The sequence below is a fragment of the Oncorhynchus clarkii genome, chromosome 3 (assembly GCF_045791955.1).
Source record: "Oncorhynchus clarkii lewisi isolate Uvic-CL-2024 chromosome 3, UVic_Ocla_1.0, whole genome shotgun sequence".
NCBI lineage: Eukaryota > Metazoa > Chordata > Actinopteri > Salmoniformes > Salmonidae > Oncorhynchus > Oncorhynchus clarkii.
The window spans coordinates 23,409,635-23,434,308 of NC_092149.1; the positions used below are offsets into that span (position 1 = coordinate 23,409,635).

The 24,674-nt window shown below is 44.1% G+C and overlaps 1 protein-coding gene across 4 annotated transcripts in view; it reads right to left on the reverse strand.

The window, feature by feature from the left end:
• LOC139391226 (oxidation resistance protein 1-like) overlaps positions 1-24,674 on the reverse strand; it is a 186,832-nt gene that overhangs the window by 12,988 nt on the left and 149,170 nt on the right. For all 4 annotated transcript variants that reach the window (XM_071138873.1, XM_071138856.1, XM_071138866.1 and 1 more), the window contains 6 exons: positions 23,185-23,292; positions 21,639-21,746; positions 6,587-6,748; positions 5,892-6,076; positions 3,091-3,803; positions 1,260-1,419 (listed from right to left, as the gene is read on the reverse strand). In XM_071138873.1, coding sequence (XP_070994974.1) covers positions 1,260-1,419; positions 3,091-3,803; positions 5,892-6,076; positions 6,587-6,748; positions 21,639-21,746; positions 23,185-23,292 — 1,436 coding nt within the window. The remainder of the gene's footprint in view (positions 1-1,259; positions 1,420-3,090; positions 3,804-5,891; positions 6,077-6,586; positions 6,749-21,638; positions 21,747-23,184; positions 23,293-24,674) is intronic.

Consider the following 24,674-nt stretch of genomic DNA (forward strand, 5'->3'; position numbering starts at 1 on the left):
GGCCGCCCACCAAAACTCACAGACCAGGCAAGGAGTGCATTAATCAGAGAGGCAACAGAGAACAAATAAAAAAGAAACCAAAGATAACCATGAAAGAGCTGCAAAGCTCCACAGCGGATATTGGATTATCTGTCCATAGGACCACTTTAAGCCATACACTTCACAGAGCTGGGGTTTACGATAGAGTGGCCAGAAAAAAAGCCATTGCTTTAAGAACAAAATAAGCAAACACGTTTGGTGTTCGCCAAAAGGCATGTGGGAGACTCCCCAAACATATGGAAGATGCTACTCTGGTCAGATGAGACTAAAATTGAGCGTTTTGGCCATCAAGGAAAACGCTATGTCTAGAATAAACCAACACCTCTCTCACCCCGAGAACACCATCCCCACAGTGAAGCATGGTGGTGGCAGCATCATGCTGTGGGGATCTTTTTATCAGCAGGGACTGGGAAACTCGTCAGAATTGAAGGAATGATGGATGATGCTAAATACAGGTCAATTCTTGAGGGAAACCTGTTTCAGTCTTTCAGAGATTTGAGACTGGGACGGAGGTTCACCTTCCAGCAGGACAATGACCCTAAGCATAGTGCTAAAGCAACCCTCGAGTGGTTTAAGGGGAAACATTTAAATGTCTTGGAATGGCCTAGTCAAAGCACAGACCTCAATCCAATTGAGAATCTGTGGTATGATTTAAAGATTGCTGGTCACCAGCAGAACCCATCCACCTTGAAGGAGCTGGAGCAATTTTGCCTTGAAGAATGGGCAAAAATCCCAGTGGCTAGATGTGCCAAGCTTATAGAGACATACCCCAAGAGACTTGCGGCTGAAATTGCTACAAAAGGTGGCTCTACAAAGTATTGACTTTGGGGGGGTGGATAGTTATGCACGCTCAAGTTTTCAGCTTAAAATGTAAAAAAAAATTCAATTCCAGGTTGTAAGGCAACAAAATAGGAAAAATGCCAAGGGAGGTCAATACTTTCGCAAGCCACTGTAACTGGACTGCTTTTCACAGCCTGGTCCAGTTCCCTCAGTGAGGGAAAAAATAAATGTATTCTATTCTATAGATACAGCATTTATGTATGTACGTGTGAGTGTGTGTCTGCAGAGTGGGTGAATAAATAAATCATCTAGCTGTCTGGTCTGGTGGCAGCATAGTGAGATGGGCTTGGCGCTGGGCAGACATTGGGGCTGCACTACAGTGACTCTGCAAACCTTGGCGCTGCAGTGTGGTACACACACACACACACACACACACACACCTCTCCTGCGGCACAGCGAACCAGTACTCGTGTTTCCTGTCCCTCTGGGCGTACTGCTGCATGGAGGCGCTGGCGTTGGACACAAACGTCTTCTTCATGGGCTGGCCCACCCGCAGACACAGGAACTTGTGGGACCGGTACCTCCACCGCTCCATGGACACTGTAGAGCCACATGCCAAACAGGAAATGATCACATGATAATGAATTGTTATCTTATCCATCTTAACAGTTACATGGCCAAAGCAGATACCAATCTGATTTAAATCTTTCAGAATATGTTTCATATAAGAAAACATTTCAGATCTATTTGATAACAGGGTCTTTATATGACCTAGATCTCCTCCTCTGTTTACCAGGTATTTCAACAGACATTAATTTTGTGCCAGAATAATAGGAAGACGACCCAAATAAATAGAACTCATAACGGATCGTGACACCAAAACATATCCCTGCTTTTATTAACGACCCATTAGAAGGTCAAATCAGTGGGAGGTCTACAAAGAAAAGAGACACTTTGTGACATAACACAGACTGGGACCCATAGTCACAAACAGAGCCAGAGAAATGGTTCATCTACAGTACTTAGAAAACACAGCTCAGTGGGAAAAATTATATTTGAAAACGCAGTAATTGGGCTTGTTTTGAAGTGGGGCCTTGGCTCACGTCTGCCATGGTAATGTGGTGTGGAGTAAAGCAGAATCCTGCTGTGATCCCAGCCAATAAGAGCAAACATTCTAGGAACTCTCTGTGGGGTGAGAATTATGGTGATATAAATTATGGGAACACAACCAGACCTTAGTTCAACCAGTGTTCGTTTTCTTTCCAAAATAGTTTGACAGTTTGATTGAGCCTGCCTAGAGTGCCAGATGGGTGGGGTTTGCACCTTTGGGACTATTCCTTTGGTTCCAATGCACCAGGCAAACTCAATGAGGTGCAGCAAAAGTGTTTGAAAGAAGACAAATACTATTAGAGCCCAGGTCTGAACACAACTAAGTGAGGCACTAGAGCTCACATAGAACTGTAGAACAGTGGAAGAATAACATACATAGCACCTATAGCAGGCATGACACAGAACACAGTAGTAGTTTGAGCCTGCACACTACTGTGGTAGTCTATATTCTAAGGTAAGAAATATTCAATGTTTACTGAAAAAGACATCAAACCAAAAAGAGAAGGCAGCTATAAAATGTAAATAGTTAAGTCACTTTAAATGCTGCTCGTGTCTCTGAGGGTTATTAATGCAGGCCGTCTAAACACTATTGTGTTTCCCCTCAGATGTTAGGTGTGGGTGTTTGTGTTGTCTCTCTGTGTTTGATTTTGAGGTTTTAGCCTATCTTGGAGTTGAGTGCACGTGGAGCAGACATGCTAACAGCAGAGCTAGATCAAAGCGGAGTATAATGCCTCATTCCTGCTCATTCCTGTAGGTGATAACAGCACACCACACATTTCCACAGTTCTTTTTCCTATTTTAGTCCAATTACAACTGGGGAGGCACAAAGCTGTGACAGGAGGTTATCAGGAGGACCCTGCAGCCGAGGTGTACGGAAGCAGTCGGAGCCAACCTTCCTGTGATAGCACTGGGAGCTTCATTAGAATAAACATGATGATGATAATTGCAGAGATGGCAAATGGCAGCAGCATAACTGGCAGTGAGGATGTGTAATAATTTGCAATAACTGTCTATAGATTTTCCTTAATGTTGAGAACTCAAGTAGGGTTGAAATAGAAGCTGAACATATTTTCACACCTACTGAAGAACAATGTAAGTGCATGGTGTAAGGATATGTATTTCATATTTTCATAATACAACAGAGACACGTTATCTCACTACCTTCTGCAGAGTCCTGTCCCTCCTCCTTTTGTGTTACATTCTCCATTTGCTCTGTGGCTTGTTGCATAGTGTGATTCTTCCACATCTTCCTCAGTTCCTCCACGTCCGTCTCAGAGTCCTGGGACCCCTCTCTGCTCAGCTTGGACCTGTCCCCTGAACCCCCCTCCTGGCCGGCGGGCTCCCCAGGCCCAGTGGTAGATCTCTGGGAGGCATGGCGTGAGGAGGGTCCTTGGCATGGTCCCTGGCTGGTGGTGGGTGTGCTTGGTGCTGCCTTCTCCACATCCACACTGTGCTGCTTGGAGTCCATGGGAGACTGGCTCTGGGCTGTGTGGCTGTCTGGATTATCCTCTGCTGTGGTGGGTTGTTTCTCCTGGCCCTCCCCTGGCGGCTGGCTGACTGACTTGCAGGCGCTGCTTGCGGCCCCTGGGGCTTCCCCTGGAGGGGTGAAGGCTGCCACATGGGTGACAGTTTGGATGGACTCTGTGGAGGCTGTGGCTGAGGAAGACTTGTCCAGCCGGAGGTCTTCGGAGGAAGTGGCCTCCTCCCGAATGGGGGACAGCTCTGACTCTGTAAAGACGTCCTCGGAGAAGGAGCCCTCTGTACTGCGGGTGGCCGCGCTCCCGCTGTCGTTGCCTGGGACTCTCAGATGCTGATCCGGGTCCGGCTGAGAGGAGGTGGAGGGCCCGCGCTCTGACGTCAAAGGCTCCAGATGCCTGGAGAGGGAAGAAAACAGTAAAGAAGAAAATACAAGTTAGAGAGGTCTGAATTGGAATGCAGCAGAATGGCACCGTTCATTTTGTTTATTACAGTATAATGTGGAGAGACCAGGTGAAACAAGTCATCCTCTCAATACGGATCTAATATGAATCTATGTTTGTTTGGCGCATCTGTACGTGAACTGCTCTGCATAATAATCTGAATAGGATTCGTACAGTAAATGAACAAAAACACTGTGCAGCCAGCCAGCCAACGCCAACTAACAGGATTCCTCTACATACTGTAACAGCACACTAGACTCCACAGGTTCTCCAAATACCTGTTGTGGGACTAAAATAGTTGCATCCTACTGTGTGTATGATAATAAAACACTGGTTGGCACACAGGCAGGACTTTGTTATTGTGTGCTCTTTGAGACAGAGAGTCTGCTTGCATCACATGAGAAAACAGCTGTCCTCACACAGAGACAATGGCTGTGTTTCAAACTCAAAGTAGACAGCCCTCGGCCCTAAATCCTCAGCCCATGAATGACGTTTTACATCGTCACATCCGAGTGTACCTTGAATGTCGCTTGCCCAAGCCAGGGAGAGTGATAATCAGAGTCAACGTCCTCTGTGGAAATCTAGAAGTTGAGTTTAAAAACAACCAACCGAAAGCTATTAATGTACCTAGTAAGCTAACATAGCTAGCTAAAGCTATGAATGTACCTCGTAAACTAACGTATCTAGCTAAAGCTATTAATGTACCTAGTAAGCTAACGTATCTAGCTGGCACTCCTGTCAGGTAGCTAGCTACAGTTACCCATAGCTGGCTAGCTAGTTTAATTGTTTGGCCATTTATTCCAATAAATTTCAGAATTCCCAAAAATATGTTTATGAATCTAGAGACTAAGCCAATTTTCCAATGCTAAAATCAATGTCTATATATATTTTCTAGCAAGCTAGCTTCATACTTTTTTCTGACAGGCCAAAAATGTGACACTTCGCAGCCACCAGAGTTTGACATGTGACTACAGTTTGCATTGAATTGTGGGTCGTATCAACCCCGCAAGTGACCAAAGTGGTTCGTTCACTCGCTCCCTTGAGCTAAATCGAGGGCTGAGGGGGAAACGTTAGTGAATTGGACCTCCACTTAAGATGGCAATCATCTGCATCCGGTTTCCGACGGTGATTCCCCTGAGGGAAAGTGGCTAGGGCAAGGGGGTAAAAATAACGTGTTTGGACTGCAGCCAATAACCATTAGACGTCACAATAGATGCTCCATGAGATCTGAACACCTAACACAGCCCAAATCCACCACTGAACATTCATAGACATACTGGATGGGCACTACAGTAGAAGGGCTAAGCATAGTTCTATAGTTACAATAATAATAAATGTCTCTTAGCAGACACTTTCATCCAACTTACAGTTCAGTAAGTGCATACATAATTAGCATGTGTATGTGATCTGAGCGTGACATGTACCCACGACCTTGGCATCGCTAGCGCCACAGAGGAACACAGCTACAAATAGCTAATGCTTTGGTAAGATTTCATCATAGTATTAATATAACACAATTATCTTGATCTGAGCAAACAATCCACGTTAAATTGCTAATAAAAACAGAGATGGTAGGAGATCTGTATGTGGGTGGCATGCCATGGAGATAAACTAAGCTGGCTGCTGAAGTGGATATATTATTACATCAAGCAAATGGGTGAGCAATCCAGACGTAGGTGGGTGCATGCATAGTTCATTAACCTTGCTATAATTGCCATTTCCTTTTCCTTTTTGACATGGGGGATATAATGAATCTGTTGGATGGTTTCTGATGTAATCAGTGTGCGCCTGCAGTGCTGGGCTGATAAAGTGATTACGGAGGGGCTGTGATGTGTAACCAGGGATGGAGTGGTAGAAAAAGAAGTGGGTAAACGAGTGATGTGTAATGTAAACGCAAACAATGTTAATTTTGTGCAACAGGTGCGTAAACGCAACTCCTCTCCACTACATCCCTGTTAGTGTGGTTCAGTAGGCACAAAACGGTGTGCTCTAATGAACGGGACCCCTGTGTGTGACAGACCGACAGACAGACAGGGCTCTTACGCGGGCACGGCCTCTCTGATCTTGCTGTCAGTAATCTCCTTGTAGATGGCCGCAGACATGACCTCCTCCAGGGGACACATGTAGCCGTACTCCTCACAGCCGTGCTCCTGCACCAGAGGGTCCATCCTGTGGGGGTCAAACATGATGTTGTTGGGCGTCACCAGCAACACCCCGCTCACCGCACCCTGGGGGGAGAGAGAGACAGACGGAGAGAGAGAAAGAGAGAGAGAGAGGAGAGAGGAGAGAGAGAGAGAGAGAGAGAGAAAGAAGAGAGAGGGTTAGACAGAGTAATACAGCTAGAGCAGTGAAAGAAATGTGTCAGCCATTTAGTGGAGGAGATATATTACCCTTCCAGCATAAATAAACAAAATGTCTGTACTGTACTGTACTGTAGGTATCCAAAAGCAACTGAAGGATATTGACTATGAACAGGAAGCTCCAATACTGACCTCCCTGTGGGGAGGGGGGAGGGGCAGCAAACCTTTGATTTAGACTGAATGGATCAACATTGGTTTCATGTTGTTCAATAGCATGGATCTGAGCTGCTAGAGGTAGATGGTGGAGGGCCAGCATTCCTGATGGTCCTCTGGACTTCTCCATGCGCTTACCTTATAATACTGTACATATCTTATATATAGAATATACTATATATACTGTATAGTACTGTAATAAATATGAATATACATGATATATACCTTGCCGTCTGTGATGTACTTGCAGTTGATTTTGAGGAACTTCTCTGTCAGGGCCTCTTCCTCCTCGGAGGTGGACGACACTACACGGGCCTGGCGGAGTGCTGAGAACACCGGAGCATGGTGATGATGGTGAGCCTCTGGCTTGGGAGCGCCATTGGATTCCTACAGGGAGGGGTTGCCATTTTGAATAACAGGAGAGGAGGGAGAAGTAAAGGGTGGACAAGAATGAACACATTTAGCGTTTAGTGATATGTTTATAAAACAGTTAGTTATGGCTTTAAATTATACTCCAAGTCATATAGAATAGATCAAGTCATATAGAATATATAAAGTCATAAAGAATAGATCAAGTCATATAGAATATATAAAGTCATATAGAATAGATCAAGTCATATAGAATAGATCAAGTCAAATAGAATAGATCAATTCAAATAGTATAGTATCAACAGCAGGTGTATCAATTCAACAACACTCAATGCTCAAACAACATTGAGTTGAATGTAATCAATATAAGCAATCTTAGATTTCAGTAACAAACTTCTTGCACACATCACATCACATACCATAGAAATAGAATGAATAGAAAGGTCATCTCATTCAAGTCAATGACGGCATAATGGGTGGACTGGCAGCCATTTTGAGTGTACACATGGCAGGAAGTAAAGGCAGGAAGTAAAAGCAGGAAGTATACCCTTCAATCTGTGCTGTGATTTGTTGAGTCAACTCAATTGACATTCCAAAAAAGACATTCCATTGCAGTTAGCATCATTTGAATGAACATTCTACATTACCGTGGCAATCTAGCATCAGTTTATAACAAATTCAAAAATACCATGGAGATTATTGCTTCACAATATCTGGCAGCCATTGTGCATGTACGTACCCATGAGTTTACCAGTCAAATGTCCAGGGTTAGAGCTTTCAAGCTGTTCTATTCATTCTGTCTATGTCACATACTCAAGTGACATGTTACATTGCATGTGACCTGATTATATACCAAGTGATAATAATGAAGAAGGAGTTGGCAAAATCAGAACTAAGTTTATTTGTCTCCCTACATCAAACCAATCAGCTAGGGTATCTAAATATACTGTAGAGTATACAGTGCCTTGCGAAAGTATTCGGCCCCCTTGAATTTTGCGACCTTTTGCCACATTTCAGGCTTCAAACATAAAGATATAAAACTGTATTTTTTTGTGAAGAATCAACAACAAGTGGGACACAATCATGAAGTGGAACGACATTTATTGGATATTTCAAATTTTTTTAACAAATCAAAAACTGAAAAATTGGGTGTGCAAAATTATTCAGCCCCTTTACTTTCAGTGCAGCAAACTCTCTCCAGAAGTTCAGTGAGGATCTCTGAATGATCCAATGTTGACCTAAATGACTAATGATGATAAATACAATCCACCTGTGCGTAATCAAGTCTCAGTATAAATGCACCTGCACTGTGATAGTCTCAGAGGTCCGTCAAAAGCGCAGAGAGCATCATGAAGAACAAGGAACACACCAGGCAGGTCCGAGATACTGTTGTGAAGAAGTTTAAAGCCGGATTTGGATACAAAAAGATTTCCCAAGCTTTAAACATCCCAAGGAGCACTGTGCAAGCAATAATATTGAAATGGAAGGAGTATCAGACCACTGCAAATCTAACAAGACCTGGCCGTCCCTCTAAACTTTCAGCTCATACAAGGAGAAGACTGATCAGAGATGCAGCCAAGAGGCCCATGATCACTCTGGATGAACTGCAGAGATCTACAGCTGAGGTGGGAGACTCTGTCCATAGGACAACAATCAGTCGTATATTGCACAAATCTGGCCTTTATGGAAGAGTGGCAAGAAGAAAGCCATTTCTTAAAGATATCCATAAAAAGTGTCGTTTAAAGTTTGCCACAAGCCACCTGGGAGACACACCAAACATGTGGAAGAAGGTGCTCTGGTCAGATGAAACCAAAATTGAACTTTTTGGCAACAATGCAAAACGTTATGTTTGGCGTAAAAGCAACACAGCTCATCACCCTGAACACCCTATCTCCACTGTCAAACATGGTGGTGGCAGCATCATGGTTTGGGCCTGCTTTTCTTCAGCAGGGACAGGGAAGATGGTTAAAATTGATGGGAAGATGGATGGAGCCAAATACAGGACCATTCTGGAAGAAAACCTGATGGAGTCTGCAAAAGACCTGAGACTGGGACGGAGATTTGTCTTCCAACAAGACAATGATCCAAAACATAAAGCAAAATCTACAATGGAATGGTTCAAAAATAAACATATCCAGGTGTTAGAATGGCCAAGTCAAAGTCCAGACCTGAATCCAATCGAGAATCTGTGGAAAGAACTGAAAACTGCTGTTCACAAATGCTCTCCATCCAACCTCACTGAGCTCGAGCTGTTTTGCAAGGAGGAATGGGAAAAAATGTCAGTCTCTCGATGTGCAAAACTGATAGAGACATACCCCAAGCGACTTACAGCTGTAATCGCAGCAAAAGGTGGCGCTACAAAGTATTAACTTAAGGGGGCTGAATAATTTTGCACGCCCAATTTTTCAGTTTTTGATTTGTTAAAAAAGTTTGAAATATCCAATAAATGTCGTTCCACTTCATGATTGTGTCCCACTTGTTGTTGATTCTTCACAAAAAAATACAGTTTTATATCTTTATGTTTGAAGCCTGAAATGTGGCAAAAGGTCTCAAAGTTCAAGGGGGCCGAATACTTTCGCAAGGCACTGTAGCTAGTCTACATGTAGCAATGTTTCTGCAGTGCTCGCCAATCAGGTCAACAAACAAACAGAGACAGAGAAAGACAAGTACACTACATGACCAAAAGTATATGGACACCTGCTCGTCGAACATCTCATTCCAAAATCATGGGCAATTGATTGGTCCTCCCTTTGCTGCTATAACAGCCTCCACTCTTCTGGGAAGGCTTTCCACTAGATGTTGGAACATTGCTACAGGGACATGCTTCCATTCAGCCACAAGAGCATTAGTGAGGTTGGAGCGATTAGGCCTGGCTCGCAGTCGGCGTTCCTATTCATCCCAAAGGTGTTAGATGGCTTTGAGGTCAGGGCTCTGTGCAGGCCAGTCAAGTTCTTCCACACCAATCTCGACAAACCATTTCCGTACGGACCTCGCTTTGTGCACAGGGGCATTGTCGTGCTGAAACAGCAAAGGGGCATCCCAAACTGTTGCCACAAAGGTGAAAGCCCAGAATCGTCTAGAATGTAATTGTATTCTGTTGCGTTAAGATTTCCCTTCACAGGCCTCCCGGGTGGCGCAGTGGTTAAGGGCGCTGTACTGCAGCGCCAGCTGTGCCATCAGAGTCCCTGGGTTCGCGCCCAGGCTCTGTCGTAACCGGCCGCGACCGGGAGGTCCGTGGGGCGCACTGCGCCCGGGTTAGGGAGGGATTGGTCGGTAGGGATCTCCTTGTCTCATCGCGCACCAGCGACTCCTGTGGCGGGCCGGGCGCAGTGCGCGCTAGCCAAGGTTGCCGGGTGCACGGTGTAGCCTCCGACACATTGGTGCGGCTGGCTTCCGGGTTGGACGCGCTCTGTGTTAAGAAGCAGTACGGCTGGTTGGGTTGTGTATCGGAGGACGCATGACATTCAACCTTCGTCTCTCCCGAGCCCGTACGGGAGTTGTAGCAATGAGACAAGATAGTAGCTACTACAACAATTGGATACCACGAAATTGGGGAGAAAAAGGGGTAAAATAATTTAAATAAATAAATAAATAAATAAAAGATTTCCCTTCACTGGAACTAAGGAGCAATGCTCCAGCCAATGCTTGGCATTGTGAATAGTGATCTTAGGCTTGTGTGCGGCTGCTTGGCAATGGAAACCTATTTCATGAAGCTCCCATCGAACAGTTGCTACGCGCTTCAGCCCCCGGCTTTCCCGTTCTGTGAGCTTGTGTGGCCTACCACTTCGCGGCTGAGCTATTGTTGCTCCTAGACGTTTCCACTTCACAATAACAGCTCTTATAGTTGACCAAAGCAGCTAAAGCAGGGCAGAGATTTTATGAACTGACTTGTTGGAAAGGTGGCATCCTATGACGGTGACACGTTGAAAGGCACTGAGCTCTTCAGTAAGGCCATTCTACTGCCAATGTTTGTCCATGGAGATTGCATGGTGGTGTGCTCAATTCTATACACCTGTCAGCAATGGGTGTGGCTGAAATAGCAGAATCCACTAATTTGAAGGGGTGTCCACATACTTTTGTATATATAGTGTATGTCTCCCTACATCAAACCAATCAGCCAGAGTATCTAAATATGCAGTATAGCTAGTGAGTGTTCATTTGTAGCAATGTTTCTGCACTGCTAGCCAATCAGGTCAACAAACACACAGAGACAGAGAGAGACATGTATGTCTAATCAGATACATTAGTAAATGAATGCACTTCCTGTAGTCTGAAGTTCATCATGGCAATTAGAAAGAAAAACATATCTATATGAGGCTGAAGCGTTCATCTTTATGGTGGTTCGCTAGTAGATGCATGATTAGTTTAATAGAAACAGGATGAGAAGTGCACATGAAGACTATTTAAATACAGTTCTGTTATTCCTCCATCTACATAAATCATACACTTTGTCATGCGTGTGTGTAGATCAGTAGACTGATTATTCTTCTTGTACTGAAATGTTAACTGAACTCCAGCACTGCCGATGTACACTGAGAAATGAACACTCACTCAGTCTCATGGAACATGAAACGGAGATATCAAGCAGACATTACCTAACTACAGAAGTGTGTTTGTGTCTGTCAGCAGTCTGTCTGTGTTATTGATCATATCAGCTTCATGTAACCCAGTAATAGACTCAGGGTAAACCCATGCTCCTGACCCAGCCCAATCCCTGACCATATGGGCCACGACGACAGCAAAGACCCTGTTTAACCCTGTTCACTCAACAAACAGACAGTGTTACTGTTCTTATGACAAGTATGGATATAGATTTAAGTTTTACGATGTGTTATTATGTACAGATTCAGTTTCTACAGTAGTATCTGCTGCATCTCACAAGGAGGACTCTGGGCTGTGACGGTCATGGAAATTTGGATGACGGTAATTGGCCAGCCAAATGACCACGGTCTCCGTAATAACCGCTACAATAGCAAAAAAGATATATAATATTTGTTTTGCTTTTCAGACACACCTTTTCTCCTTTCTTCCGCTCCTGACTGCATGTGCTGCCATAGAAATATAATGAATAGAACGGGCTTCCCCATTCAAGTAAATGATGGTATAATGGGTGAACTGGCGGCCATTGCAAGCGTAACCATGGAAGCAAAGCAGGAAGTAAAAGCAGGAAGTATACCCATCAGTCTGTACTGTGATTTGTTGATTCAACTCAACTGACATTACAAACAATCCATTCCATTGCATGAGCCATATCAGTTAACATAATTTGAATGAACATTCTACATTACCACGAAAATTATTGAATCACAATACCAGACAGTCATTGCGAGTGTACCCATGAGTTTAATCGTCAAAATTCTAGGGTTAGAGGTTCCAAGCTCATTCTATTCATGGTTTGCTACAACACCTTGCTTGTTTCAGCAAGGGGCAACAAAGTTGAATCATGTGGTTAAGAGCCCATGTTATCACAGAAACTGACTCAACCACATGAATGCCTGGCTATCACACCTTCAGTCAGCTGTTCGAAAAAAAGTAGGACAAATATGCAGGTAATTTTAATTATGACGGTCTTCATCCATAAACATTTGTGCCAACCCTACTACAGTCATTTCTAGGCACATCTCTAGGCACTCGGCACTAGGTCTCCAGCTCCTCTATTGTAAACAATGATAATGATTTATCCACATGGCCTGCTATCAAATCAAATCAAATTTTATTTGTCACATACACATGGTTAGCAGATGTTAATGCGAGTGTAGCGAAATGCTGGTGCTTCTAGTTCCGACAATGTAGTAATAACCAATGAGTAATCTAACTAACAATTCCAAACTACTACCTTATACACACAAGCGTAAAGGGATAAAGAATATGTACATAAAGATATATGAATGAGTGATGGTATAGAGCGGCATAGGCAAGATGCCGTGCTAGATGGTATCGAGTACAGTATATACATATGAGATGAGTATATAAACAAAGTGGCATAGTTTAAAGTGGCTAGTGATACATGTATTACATAAAGATGCAGTAGATGATATAGAGTACAGTATATAAGTAGACATATGAGATGAATAATGTAGGGTATGTAAACATTATATTAAGTAGCATTGTTTAAAGTGGCTAGTGATATATTTTACATTAATTCCCATTATTAAAGTGGCTGGAGTTGAGTCAGTGTGTTGGCAGCAGCCACTCAATGTTAGTGTTAGCCTTGAGATAGAAGCTGTTTTTCAGTCTCTCGGTCCCAGCTTTGATGCACCTGTACTGACCTCGCCTTCTGGATGATAGCGGGGTGAACAGGCAGTGGCCTGGCTGTGTGGCTGGCTGCAGAGCCAGACAGAGGGATGGAGGGATAGGGAGGGTGTGGGAACAGGAGCTAGGCAGAGGGATGGATGGAGGGATAGGGAGGGTGTGGGAACAGGAGCTAGGCAGAGGGATGGATGGAGGGATAGTGAGGGTGTGGGAACAGGAGCTAGGCAGAGGGATGGATGGAGGGATAGGGAGGGTGTGGGAACAGGAGCTAGGCAGAGGTATGGATGGAGGGATAGGGAGAGTGTGGGAACAGGAGCTAGGCAGAGGGATGGATGGAGGGATAGTGAGGGTGTGGGAACAGGAGCTAGGCAGAGGGATGGATGGAGGGATAGTGAGGGTGTGGGAACAGGAGCTAGGCAGAGGGATGGATGGAGGGATAGTGAGGGTGTGGGAACATGAGCTAGGCAGAGGGATGGATGGAGGGATAGTGAGGGTGTGGGAACAGGAGCTAGGCAGAGGGATGGATGGAGGGATAGTGAGGGTGTGGGAACAGGAGCTAGGCAGAGGGATGGATGGAGGGATAGGGAGGGTGTGGGAACAGGAGCTAGGCAGAGGTATGGATGGAGGGATAGTGAGGGTGTGGGAACAGGAGCTAGGCAGAGGGATGGATGGAGGGATAGTGAGGGTGTGGGAACAGGAGCTAGGCAGAGGGATGGATGGAGGGATAGTGAGGGTGTGGGAACAGGAGCTAGGCAGAGGTATGGATGGAGGGATAGTGAAGGAGGGTGTGGGAAAATGGCGTAGACGGAGAGATGAAGAGTAGGCGTGCAGGTCTGCTGTGTGTGAAACACCAAACCCACAGCTGTCTGCTGGCCTCTTGACACCCTCCCACACCTCTCCTGTCTCTGTCTCCCTGGGAGCACCAGCCCACGACTACTGACCCACCGGCACACAACTAGCAACACATACACACACAGACACACTGGCAGCTAATGAGGCTGAGGGGGCAGCTCAATATGCTAGACAAAACAAAAAAAAAAAATATTAAAAAAAAAAAAAAAAAAAAAATACTGGCTGGAATTCCAACCCGGACACTCCGGCACACAACAAGACTGTGTTAGCCCTTCGAGCTAAAACCTAGGCCTTCACTGAACCACCCACCACCATTACAGGAACATTACACATCAGTAGGAAAGAGAACATGACACTTGAGTGGTGCTCTCCTTGGTCGGTCACTGTCATCCACTTCAGGTGGATATCTACAGTGCTTCACCTATCCTCTCTTCACTGGCACATTCACTTCCTAGTGACTCATGCTCCAGTACTCTCTGTTCTGCTGCAGTAATACTTCAGCAACATGACAAGAGATATTCACAGCCTCCAATAACACACAGCTCTAGGCCGCATCCCAAATGGCAACATATTCCCTATATGGTACACTAGTTTCAACCAGGGCTCATTGGGCTTTGATCAAAGATAGTGCACAATGTAGGGAATAGGGTACCATTTGGGACACATGCCAACTGTCCCCTTCCCCAGCAGCACATAGCTGACAACAGAAATCCGAACACTGGCCTGGTTTAAAATAAACAGTCCTAACATGTCCTCCTTCCTCTCTTAGACAACTTCCTCCATCCCCCTATCATCACAGGAGAGGAAGCAGATCACAGGAAGGAAGGGTGTGTGTATGTGTGTGTGAGGTGGTCTAACATAACACTGTGAGCTAACCCTCCCACTCTGCACTATCATTTGTATGAGAGATCCACTTTAACAGTGTTCCAGTGTCTATCTGTCATCATGGTATTGTTCATACCATAAACCAGCACTAGGCCAGGTGTGCATAATATACTGTTTCCCTCAGGTACTTGGACAGCGGTCATATATCCTGAGGACTATATGTTTATGTGTTGGCCTGATCAGGGTTCTAATTCAGGGCCAGGGGTTTGGGGGAATGTGCACCCCATAACACATCAGAGTCCATCCATAAGAATTGAAATACCAATGTGAACACCACAATTGTCAAAGATATCGACGTGTGTGTGTCTCTGTGAGAGGAGGTGTACACTGGCCGACCGGAGAGTGGGAGAGGCTAAAGATGGAGGAATGGAGAGAGGGAGGGATGGGATGGTGTTATCACATGGTGCTTTGATCCCAGAGGCTATGGGAAATCAATCCAGTCTAGAGCTGCTTGCCAGGTGGAAAGGAAGAAAGCTGACTCTGACATAATGCTATGGATATTGCATCCATCCATTGAGTTGCTGCGGTTTGCTTTGCCAAGGATGCATCCCAAATGGCACCCTATTCCCTTTATAGTGCACTACTTTTGACCAGGGAATAGGGTGCCACTTGGGACATGACCATAGTAGCACAACCCCTCTAATATTATATATGTGATGGTTGTTTGTTTTCCACTTAGTAAACCTATATTGCAGGGATCATAAACTAGATTCAGACGCAGGACAATCTTTTCTTGAGCGGATGGTCGGGGAGCAGGAACGTAATAAAACAAATATTTTTAGATTGCAAATTGACTTCAAGAAGCCTAAAAACATATAGAATTTGATTAAAACATAATTTCAAACCTTGATTACATTTGGGGACATTGCCCTACATAGGGTGCCGTCTTTCGGATAGGAAGTTAAACGGGTGTCCTGACTCTCAGTGGTCATTCAAAATCGCATGGCACTTATTGTAAGAGTAGGGGTGTTCACCCATTGTCATGGATAAATTCCCAACCTTGCCACATTCCATCATGACCACCTAAACATTCCCCTCATTCCTAATTGGCATATATCCCTCCTCACCTCTCCACCTGAAGGCTGATGTGTGGTGAGCGTTCTGGCACAAAAATGGTTGGTTGCTACACATTGGTGGTGGATGAGGTGGGTTTCCCCCTACTATACAGAGTAAAAATATAAATGCAACATGTAAAGTGTTAGTCCCATGTTTCATGAGCTGAAATAAAAGATCCCATACATTTTCCATATACACAAAATGTTTATTTTTCTCAAATTTGTTAATCCATCCATCTGACAGGTGTGTCATATCAAGAAGCTGATTAAACAGCATGATCATTACACAGGTACAGCTTGTGCTGGGGACAATAAAAGGCTCCTTTAAAATGTGCAGTTTTGTCACAGAACACAATGCCACAGATGTTTCAAGTGTTGAGGGAGAGTGCAATTGGCATGTTGAATGCAGGAATGTCCACCATATTTGTTGCCAGAGAATTTAACATGAATTTGAATGCACAGAGATACTGTGATGAGACCCTGAGGCCCATTGTCGTGCCATTCATCCGCTGCCATCCCCTCATGTTTCAACATGATAATGTCGCAAGGATCTGTACACAATTCCTGTGAGCTGAAAATGTCCCAGGTCTTCAATGGCCTGCATACTCACTAGACATGTCACCCATTGAGCATGTTTGGGATGCTCTGGATCGACGTGTATGACAGCGTGTTCCAGTTCCCGCCAATATCCATTAACTTCGCATTCAAGAGGAGTGGGACAACATTCCACAGGCCACAATCCACAGCCTGAACAACCCTATATGAAGGAGATGTGTCGCACTGCATGAGGCAAATAGCTCTCACACCAGATACTTATGCACGCCCCTACTTTAAAATTATTTTTTTAATAGAGCTGAAGTCGGAAGTTTACATACACATTAGGCAAATACATTTAAACTCAGTTCTTCACAATTCCTGACATTTAATCCTAGTACAAATTCCCTGTCTTAAGTCAGTTAGGATCACCACTTAATTTTAAGAATGTGAAATGTCAGAATAATAGTAGAGAGAATAATTTATTTCAGCTTTTATTTCTTTCATCACATTCTCAGTGGGTCAGAAGTTTACATACACTCAATTAGTATTTGATTGGCATTGCCTTTAAATTGTTTAACTTGGGTCAAACGTTTTGGGTAGCCTTCCACAAGCTTCCCACAATAAGTTGGGTGAATTTTGGCCCATTCCTCCTGACAGAGCTGGTGTAACTGAGTCAAGTTTTTAGGCCTCCTTGCTCACACACAATTTTTCAGTTCTGCCAAACAAATTTTCTATAGGATTGAGGTCAGGGCTTTGTAATGGCCACTCCAATACCTTGACTTTGTTGTCCTTAAGCCATTTTGCCACAACTTTGGAAGTATGCTTGGGGTCATTGTCCATTTGGAGACCCATTTGCGACCAAGCTTTTACTTCCTGACTGATGTCTTGAGATGTTGCTTCAGTATATCCACATAATTTTCCCACCTCATGATGCCATCTATTTTGTGAAGTACACCAGTCCCTCCTGCAGCCAATCACTCCCACAACATGATGCTTCACGGTTGTGATGGTGTTCTTCGGCTTGCAAGCCTCCCACATTTTCCTCCCAACATAACGATGGTCATTATGGCCAAACAGTTCTATTTTTGTTTCATCAGACCAGAAGACATATCTCCAAAAAGTACGATCTTTGTCCCCATGTGCAGTTGCAAACCGTAGTCTGGCTTTTTTTTAATGGCGGTTTTGGAGCAGTGGCTTCTTCCTTGCTGAAGAACCTTTCAGGTTATGTCGATATAGGACTCGTTTTACTGTGGATATAGAGATACTTTTGTACCCGTTTCCTCCAGCATCTTCACAAGGTCCTTTGCTGTTGTTCTGGGATTGATTTGCACATTTTGCACCAAAGTACGTTCATCTCTTGGGGACAGGTCGTGTCTCTTTCCTGAGCGGTATGACGGATGTGTGGTCCCGTGGTGTTCATACTTGCGTACTATCATTTGTACAGATGTACGTGGTACCCTCAGGCGTTTGGAAATTGCTCCCTGAATGAACCAGACTTGTGGAGGTCTCCAATTATTTTGATTTCTTTTGATTTTCCCATGATGTCAAGCAAAGAGGTACTTTGTTTGAAGGTAGGCCTTGAAATACATCCACAGGTACACCTCCAATTGACTCAAACAATGTCAATTAGCCTATCAGAAACTTCTAAAGCCATGACATCATTTTCTGGAATTTTCCAAGCTGTTTAAAGGCAGTCAACTTAGTGTATGTAAACTTCTGACCCACTGGAATTGTGATACAGTGAATTATAAGTGAAGTAATCTGTCTGTAAACAATTGTTGGAAAAATTACTTATGTCATGCACAAAGTAGATGTCCTAACCGACTTGCCAAAACTATAGTTTGTTAACAAGAAATTTGTGGAGTGGTTGAAAAACGAGTTTTAATGACTCCAACCTAAGAGTATGTAAACTTTATCTGTATCTGTGACCAACAGATGCATATCTGTTTTCCCAGTCATGTGAAATCCGTAGATTAGGGCCTAATGAATTTATTTAAGTTGACGGATTTCCTTATGGGAACTTTAACTCAGTAAAATCTTAGAAATTGTTTCATGTTGCGTTGATATTTTTGTTCAGTATATGCAAAGCGCGTTGAGTACCTCAGTTGGTAGAAAAGAGCTATATAAATCCAATAAATGATTATTGTTTGTATATGATCACATATGTCTCTCTATTGTGCATGGGAATATTTGGGAACAGATTTCCAAAATTCAAATCACTTTTACATCCAACAATGAACATTTTAAAAATTATATATTTATGCAGTACCACTCCAGAGTTTGGACACACCTACTCATCCCAGGGTTTTTCTAAATGTTGTACTATTTTCTACACTGTAGAATAATAGTGAAGACATTAAAACTCTGAAATAACACATATGGAATCATATAATAACCAAAAATGTGTTAAACAAATTAGATTATTCTAAGCATCCACCCTTTGCCTTCATAACAACTTTGCACACTCTTGGCATTCTCTCAACCAGCTTCACCTGGAATGCTTTTCCAACAGTCTGGAAGGAGTTCCCACATATGCTGAGCACTTGTTGGCTGCTTTTCCAAATCATCCCAAACTATCTCAATTTGGTAGAGGTTGGATGCACAAATTATCTCAATTGGGTTGAGGTGACCTGGAGGCCAGGTCATCTGATGCAGCACTCCATAATTTTCCTTGTTGGTCAAATTGCCCTTACACAGTCATTGGGTCATTTGTCCCACTAAGCACAAACATTGATTTGTTTAACACCGTTCTGGTTACTACATGATTCCATATGTGTTATTTCATGGTTTTGATGTCTTCACTATTATTCTACAATGTAGAAAATATAAAAAAATAAAGAAAAACCATTGAATGAGTAGGTGTGTCCAAACTTTAGACTGGTACTGGTACTGTATATTTTTGGCTCAGAAAACTTGTGGCAAAAAACCCCAACAAAACCAAAACCACCTGCTAGTTGGGGAACACTGCTATAATGATTCATGAGGATCTTTAGTGCAGTGAGGAAGACCGAGGGACTCTTTTAGCAGAAAGTTTGACCCCATATATTAACACTCCATAACATCCAGTGCTATTTACACTACAATAGAAAACAACAGAATAGAATGACTAGTGACTAGGACAAGGAATTCACTCCTTCCCAGACCCCTTCAGGACAAACCACCTGCCTGCCAATGGCCTGAGCTTCCGTCCTGTACTGTATGGCCTTGCAGACAGGCTGCAATGTAGACTGGACATCAAAGGCAGAGAGAGAGAGTAGAAGGCTAGAAGTGGAATACTGTGGAAGATTTAACCACAGCTCCCCCATGTGGACATGTCCATGTTCTGCAACCATGAGCAGAACAAACATATACTGTAAATTCATGGGATGCATCCCTTGAATCTTTCATCCTGATTCTCTTACAAAGACAGGAGGATGTTGGCAAGGTGGCAGAGTAGAGGTGAAACCCCAAGGTCCGGGCTGGGTTACCTGAGCAGCTGTAGTTTGGCACCAGCCCATTGGGCACCAGCCACCCTGCAGCGGGTTAGGCAGGTAATTTACACTAGTCCTACTTTCCCTGGCCCTAAAAATAGAGGCCTACTCTGTTCTGTGCAACAGAAGGAAGGAAGTGAGGGTGCCAGGACACAACAGAACAGGATAGGACAGGGAGAGGTCTGGAGGACAGTGAGCTAGGCTGGCTACGGTCACAGCGTGAGATTCGAATGCCAGCACGATGGCTAGCCAGCCATGACATTTCATGCCTGCCAGACATTACAGCCTGTTCTGTGCGGCCAGTGGAGCCTGCTAAGGGGAGGACGGCTCATAATAATGTCTGGAACGGACAGAATTCCGCCATTACCACGAGTCTGTCCTCCCCAATTAAGGTGCCACCAACCTCCTGTGTGTGTAGCAACAAAAAGGGTTTTATAATTAAAAGATCATTGAGGTTTAGAAAAAGCATTGTGCTTATTAAGGTCCTTCCTCCTCTACCTTGAAAACCATGCTGGATCTTTACTCCACGTCCTGTTGAGGTGATTTACCCTCCCCTGTCTGTCCTAGAAACACATCATGCTTCCTCTCTCTGGAATAACTGCTGTACGCATTCCAAATGGAACCCTATTCCCTATGTAGTGCACTACTTTTGACCAAGGCCCATATAGCGCTCTGGTCAAAAGCATTGCACTACATAGGGCATAGGGTGCCATTTGGGACATGCAGGCTGTCTTGCTGGTCATCTGAGAGAATGAGCTCCGTTCATTAGTTTCTCTAAATATCAGACAGAGCATCACACTAAAAGGCTTAATTTCTCCACAGTCACACACAGCCCTTCTCCCTCAGATCCTCGTCCTCCGCTGAGAGCCAAGAAATAGGCTCCTGTTCTTATAGGCATGACCTAAATAGATAAGCGCTAAATAAACTAACGAACGAGATCCTTCTTTCAGCCTGAGTAGTGTTGAATTTATGCAGCTAGTTTGGCAAGGCAGCAGTAGCAGAGGAACCCATTTTATGATAACATTCTGACAAAACAGTGCCTGGTCGCCATGGAGACCACCTGGGACAGGGTGGGTGGGACAGGGTTTGAGAGGGCAATCTATGGAGCAGGAGGGTGACACTCCTGACCTGAGAACAGTGGAACATGTCAGCTTTCAGTATTCCTTTACAGAGGACTAGATAGGCCTGATTCCAGAACTGCTAGAACCAACCACACTTATGGGCATTTTCCCAAACTATACTGCACTGACATGGTTACAGAGTTGCTGGAACAGTGAAAACCTGCAGATATTTGATCCCCTGTCCCTCCCCTGGTCAGCACTCAACTAACACATTATTCCCTCTTATATACTGAGGTTGTCAACAAAACCGTTCAATAAATAACAAACTAACTGTGTCTTTATTGGCTGCATGTTTCTATAAATGGAGACTAAATGGTACAGTAAAAGCAGTGGCATTTCAGCTATCACCGCCCCAGAGCAGGGAAGTGTGAGGGAAGTTAACCTAACATCACTCTAACTATTGCTTAATGGGCAGAACAAAGTGCCATTCTATTACCTGGAGCCAGAGCCATACATCATATCTGTATACTGTAGGTCAGCTATCAATGGAGAATTAGTACATTACAAACCTATTCTGCTCATAAAACATAACGCACCGGCTTATTGTCTGGACAGTATGAGAGTTGGTCCTTTACATTTTAAATCGGATTTGTGATAAGATATTTATGCAGGATTTCTGATAAAGCCTTCTATCTCACTCTATGATAGGTGTTGTACGTATGTGTGTGCGTGCTTGTGAGCAGACACATGGTGAAGGGAGCGTTGATTGTGAGTGCATGTGGGAATGCTAACATACCTTCTCTAAGTCAGCTTCTGAGGAGGTGGGAGACAGAGGGCTGATGGGGCTAAGGGAAGGGGAGCTCCCCACACTGGATATGTGCTCAGGATCAGGAACATACAGAACCTGCAAACACAATCCATGTCTGGATTTAAACAGGCCGACACACAGAAAAAGGAACATACATGCAAAGACAGAAGTGACTATGAAAATATGTTTTCAGCATGATTCAGCATGATCCCAAGACAGACAAACAACAAAAAGTTAAAGCACAATTTGCGTGTCCTAAAACCATCAGATGTAATATATCTCACACTGTGTCTGATGTTTTTAAGTGTTCATTATGATATGACTAAGTCATCATAGGATATGTTGAATATAGTTATTGTCCTGCGAGTGTGTCTGTTGTTCAAGCACTAGATTAGCATGTGTTGTTGGCGTTAAGGATCTTGAGAGGCCCTACTTGTGTCTCCTTGTCCCCCTGAGAGCAGGGCCAGACAGTTAAGTGGTAGTGAGTGTGTTCTGACTGAATAGACCCAGTGTGACGCCATGGCAGGCTAATGCTGACAAGTGTAGCAAGGGACAGAACAGGAGTGGAGTTTTTCTGGTCCCTGTGTGTGTGTGTGTGTGTGTGTTTGGTCATGGAACCCAGTAGAGAGATGCTGAGAGCCCTCCAGAGCTGGCTGGCTGGTTGGAAACAACATCAACAACCCTGCATTGTGCATCATGTTGCTGAGTGCTGCTACTGACTCTGACTGCCAATGTGATTGCAGACTTCCTGCCTTGACTCTCCATTTAAGTAGATTCGAGTGGCTCTGGTTCTGAAGCCAGGAAAATACCAACTTTGGCTGTTTGTCATGTTTTAGGGTGCAACTTGGAGCCTCAGAGAGAGAGTTCAATATGACACAACCAAAAGAGGAGACATTGAGCCCAGCAAAATGGCTTTATCAGGGTTCTGTTCTGTAGCTACGGAACAAAACAATCCAAAACTATGTAAAGGAGGGGGGTACTATCTGAACGTTGCCCAATAAGACATGCTTGTTTTTTGTTTTCCATTATGAAACTTTTTACTCCTAATGAACAGGACCCCTGAAGTTGAACCTTTTTAATGGTATTGCCTGAGGACTGGAGGGATTTCAACACTCTGTTTCCCATGACACAGATGTCTTAGTGGAATAAACACACAGATTGTTTTAACTCTTGTGAGTGGTTAGTAGTGACACCATTATATGCCATTGACAAAATCAGTGGGAAGAGAGAGCAGGGATGAGGAGTGGGTGAGTGTTAGTGGTTGTGGCATGGAGGATAGATGCAGTGAGAGAGACACACCAAGCATGAGTGTAGTAGATTGGTGTTTCCCAATCCATTCCTCAGGGAACTCCTCCAGGACTGTACATTTGTGTTACAGCCCAGTATTAGCACACCTAATCAAGGGGTTTGTGACAACAGTAGTTGACTATTTGAATAAGGCGTGCTAGTGTGGGGCTGGAACAAAAAGGTGCTGCCCAAGGGATCTTTGAAAGGAAGAAACCAGTGATGGGTGTACAGTAAATCGTTTTCACACCTGGCCAGGGCAGACGGCTCTGGAGAACAGCTTGTTGAGCTGAACCAGCTCGTTGGGTGTGGTGTCAAACTTGAGCGCTATGTTGTTCAGTGTGTCCCGCGTCTCCACCTGGAGGACCACAAAACAGAAGAGAAGCACAGAATATCAAAACTCTTGTACTGTGCTGGCTGGTCCTCCTGGGTCCCACATGAGAAGGAGAGAAACTCTGCTGTCTTATCTTCCCCTCTCAGAGATTAACATGGACTTCGTGTGTAGGAGTGTATTCAGACTGGCTTGGTGTAGTTCAGTAGTGTATTCCGACTGGCTTGATGTAGTGCAGTAGTGTATTCAGACTGGCTTGGTGTAGTTCAGTAGTGTATTCCGACTGGCTTGATGTAGTGCAGTAGTGTATTCAGACTGGCTTGGTGTAGTTCAGTGGTGTATTCAGACTGGCTTGGTGTGGTTCAGTAGTGTATTCAGACTGGCTTGGTGTAGTTCAGTGGTGTATTCAGACTCGCTTGGTGTAGTGCAGTAGTGTATTCAGACTGGATTGGTGTAGTTCAGTAGTGTATTCAGACTGGCTTGGTGTGGTTCAGTAGTGTATTCAGACTGGCTTGGTGTAGTTCAGTAGTGTATTCAGACTCGCTTGGTGTAGTGTAGTAGTGTATTCAGACTGGCTTGGTGTAGTGCAGTAGTGTATTCAGACTGGCTTGGTGTAGTTCAGTAGTGTATTCAGACTCGCTTGGTGTAGTGCAGTAGTATATTCAGACTGGCTTGGTGTAGTTCAGTAGTGTATTCAGACTGGCTTGGTGTAGTGCAGTAGTGTATTCAGTCTGGCTTGGTGTAGTTCAGTAGTGTATTCCGACTGGCTTGATGTAGTGCAGTAGTGTATTCAGTCTGGCTTAGTGTAGGTCAGTAGTGTATTCAGTCTGGCTTGGTGTAGTTCAGTAGTGTATTCCGACTGGCTTGATGTAGTGCAGTAGTGTATTCAGACTGGCTTAGTGTAGTTCAGTAGTGTATTCAGACTGGCTTGGTGTAGTTCAGTAGTGTATTCAGACTGGCTTGTTGTAGTTCAGTAGTGTATTCAGACTGGCTTGGTGTAGTTCAGTAGTGCATTCAGACTGGCTTGGTGTAGTAGTGTATTAAACTGGAGATGGTGAATTAGGGCTGTTCATAAACCACTGACTACACTAACTGGAGGTAAGGAAGAGCATATGTTTACATGAATGTCAATATGAGCCTTGTTTTACCATATGACCTTACTCACATGATACCAACCCACCAGGCAAACACCTGACATTCACATTCAATCATCATCCAGTTTGGTTGACATCTTAGTATATTTGGCCCAGTGGATAAACACACTTAGTAAAGGGGGACACAGGACGTAATTTACATACATTACACTATAAGCCTACAGCTTGTACAGTACTGTATGTGTGCTATTTCAATGTCTTTTAGAGGATGCAGACCGAGTGTCACAGATATAACAGCCTGTGTGGGTTGACATT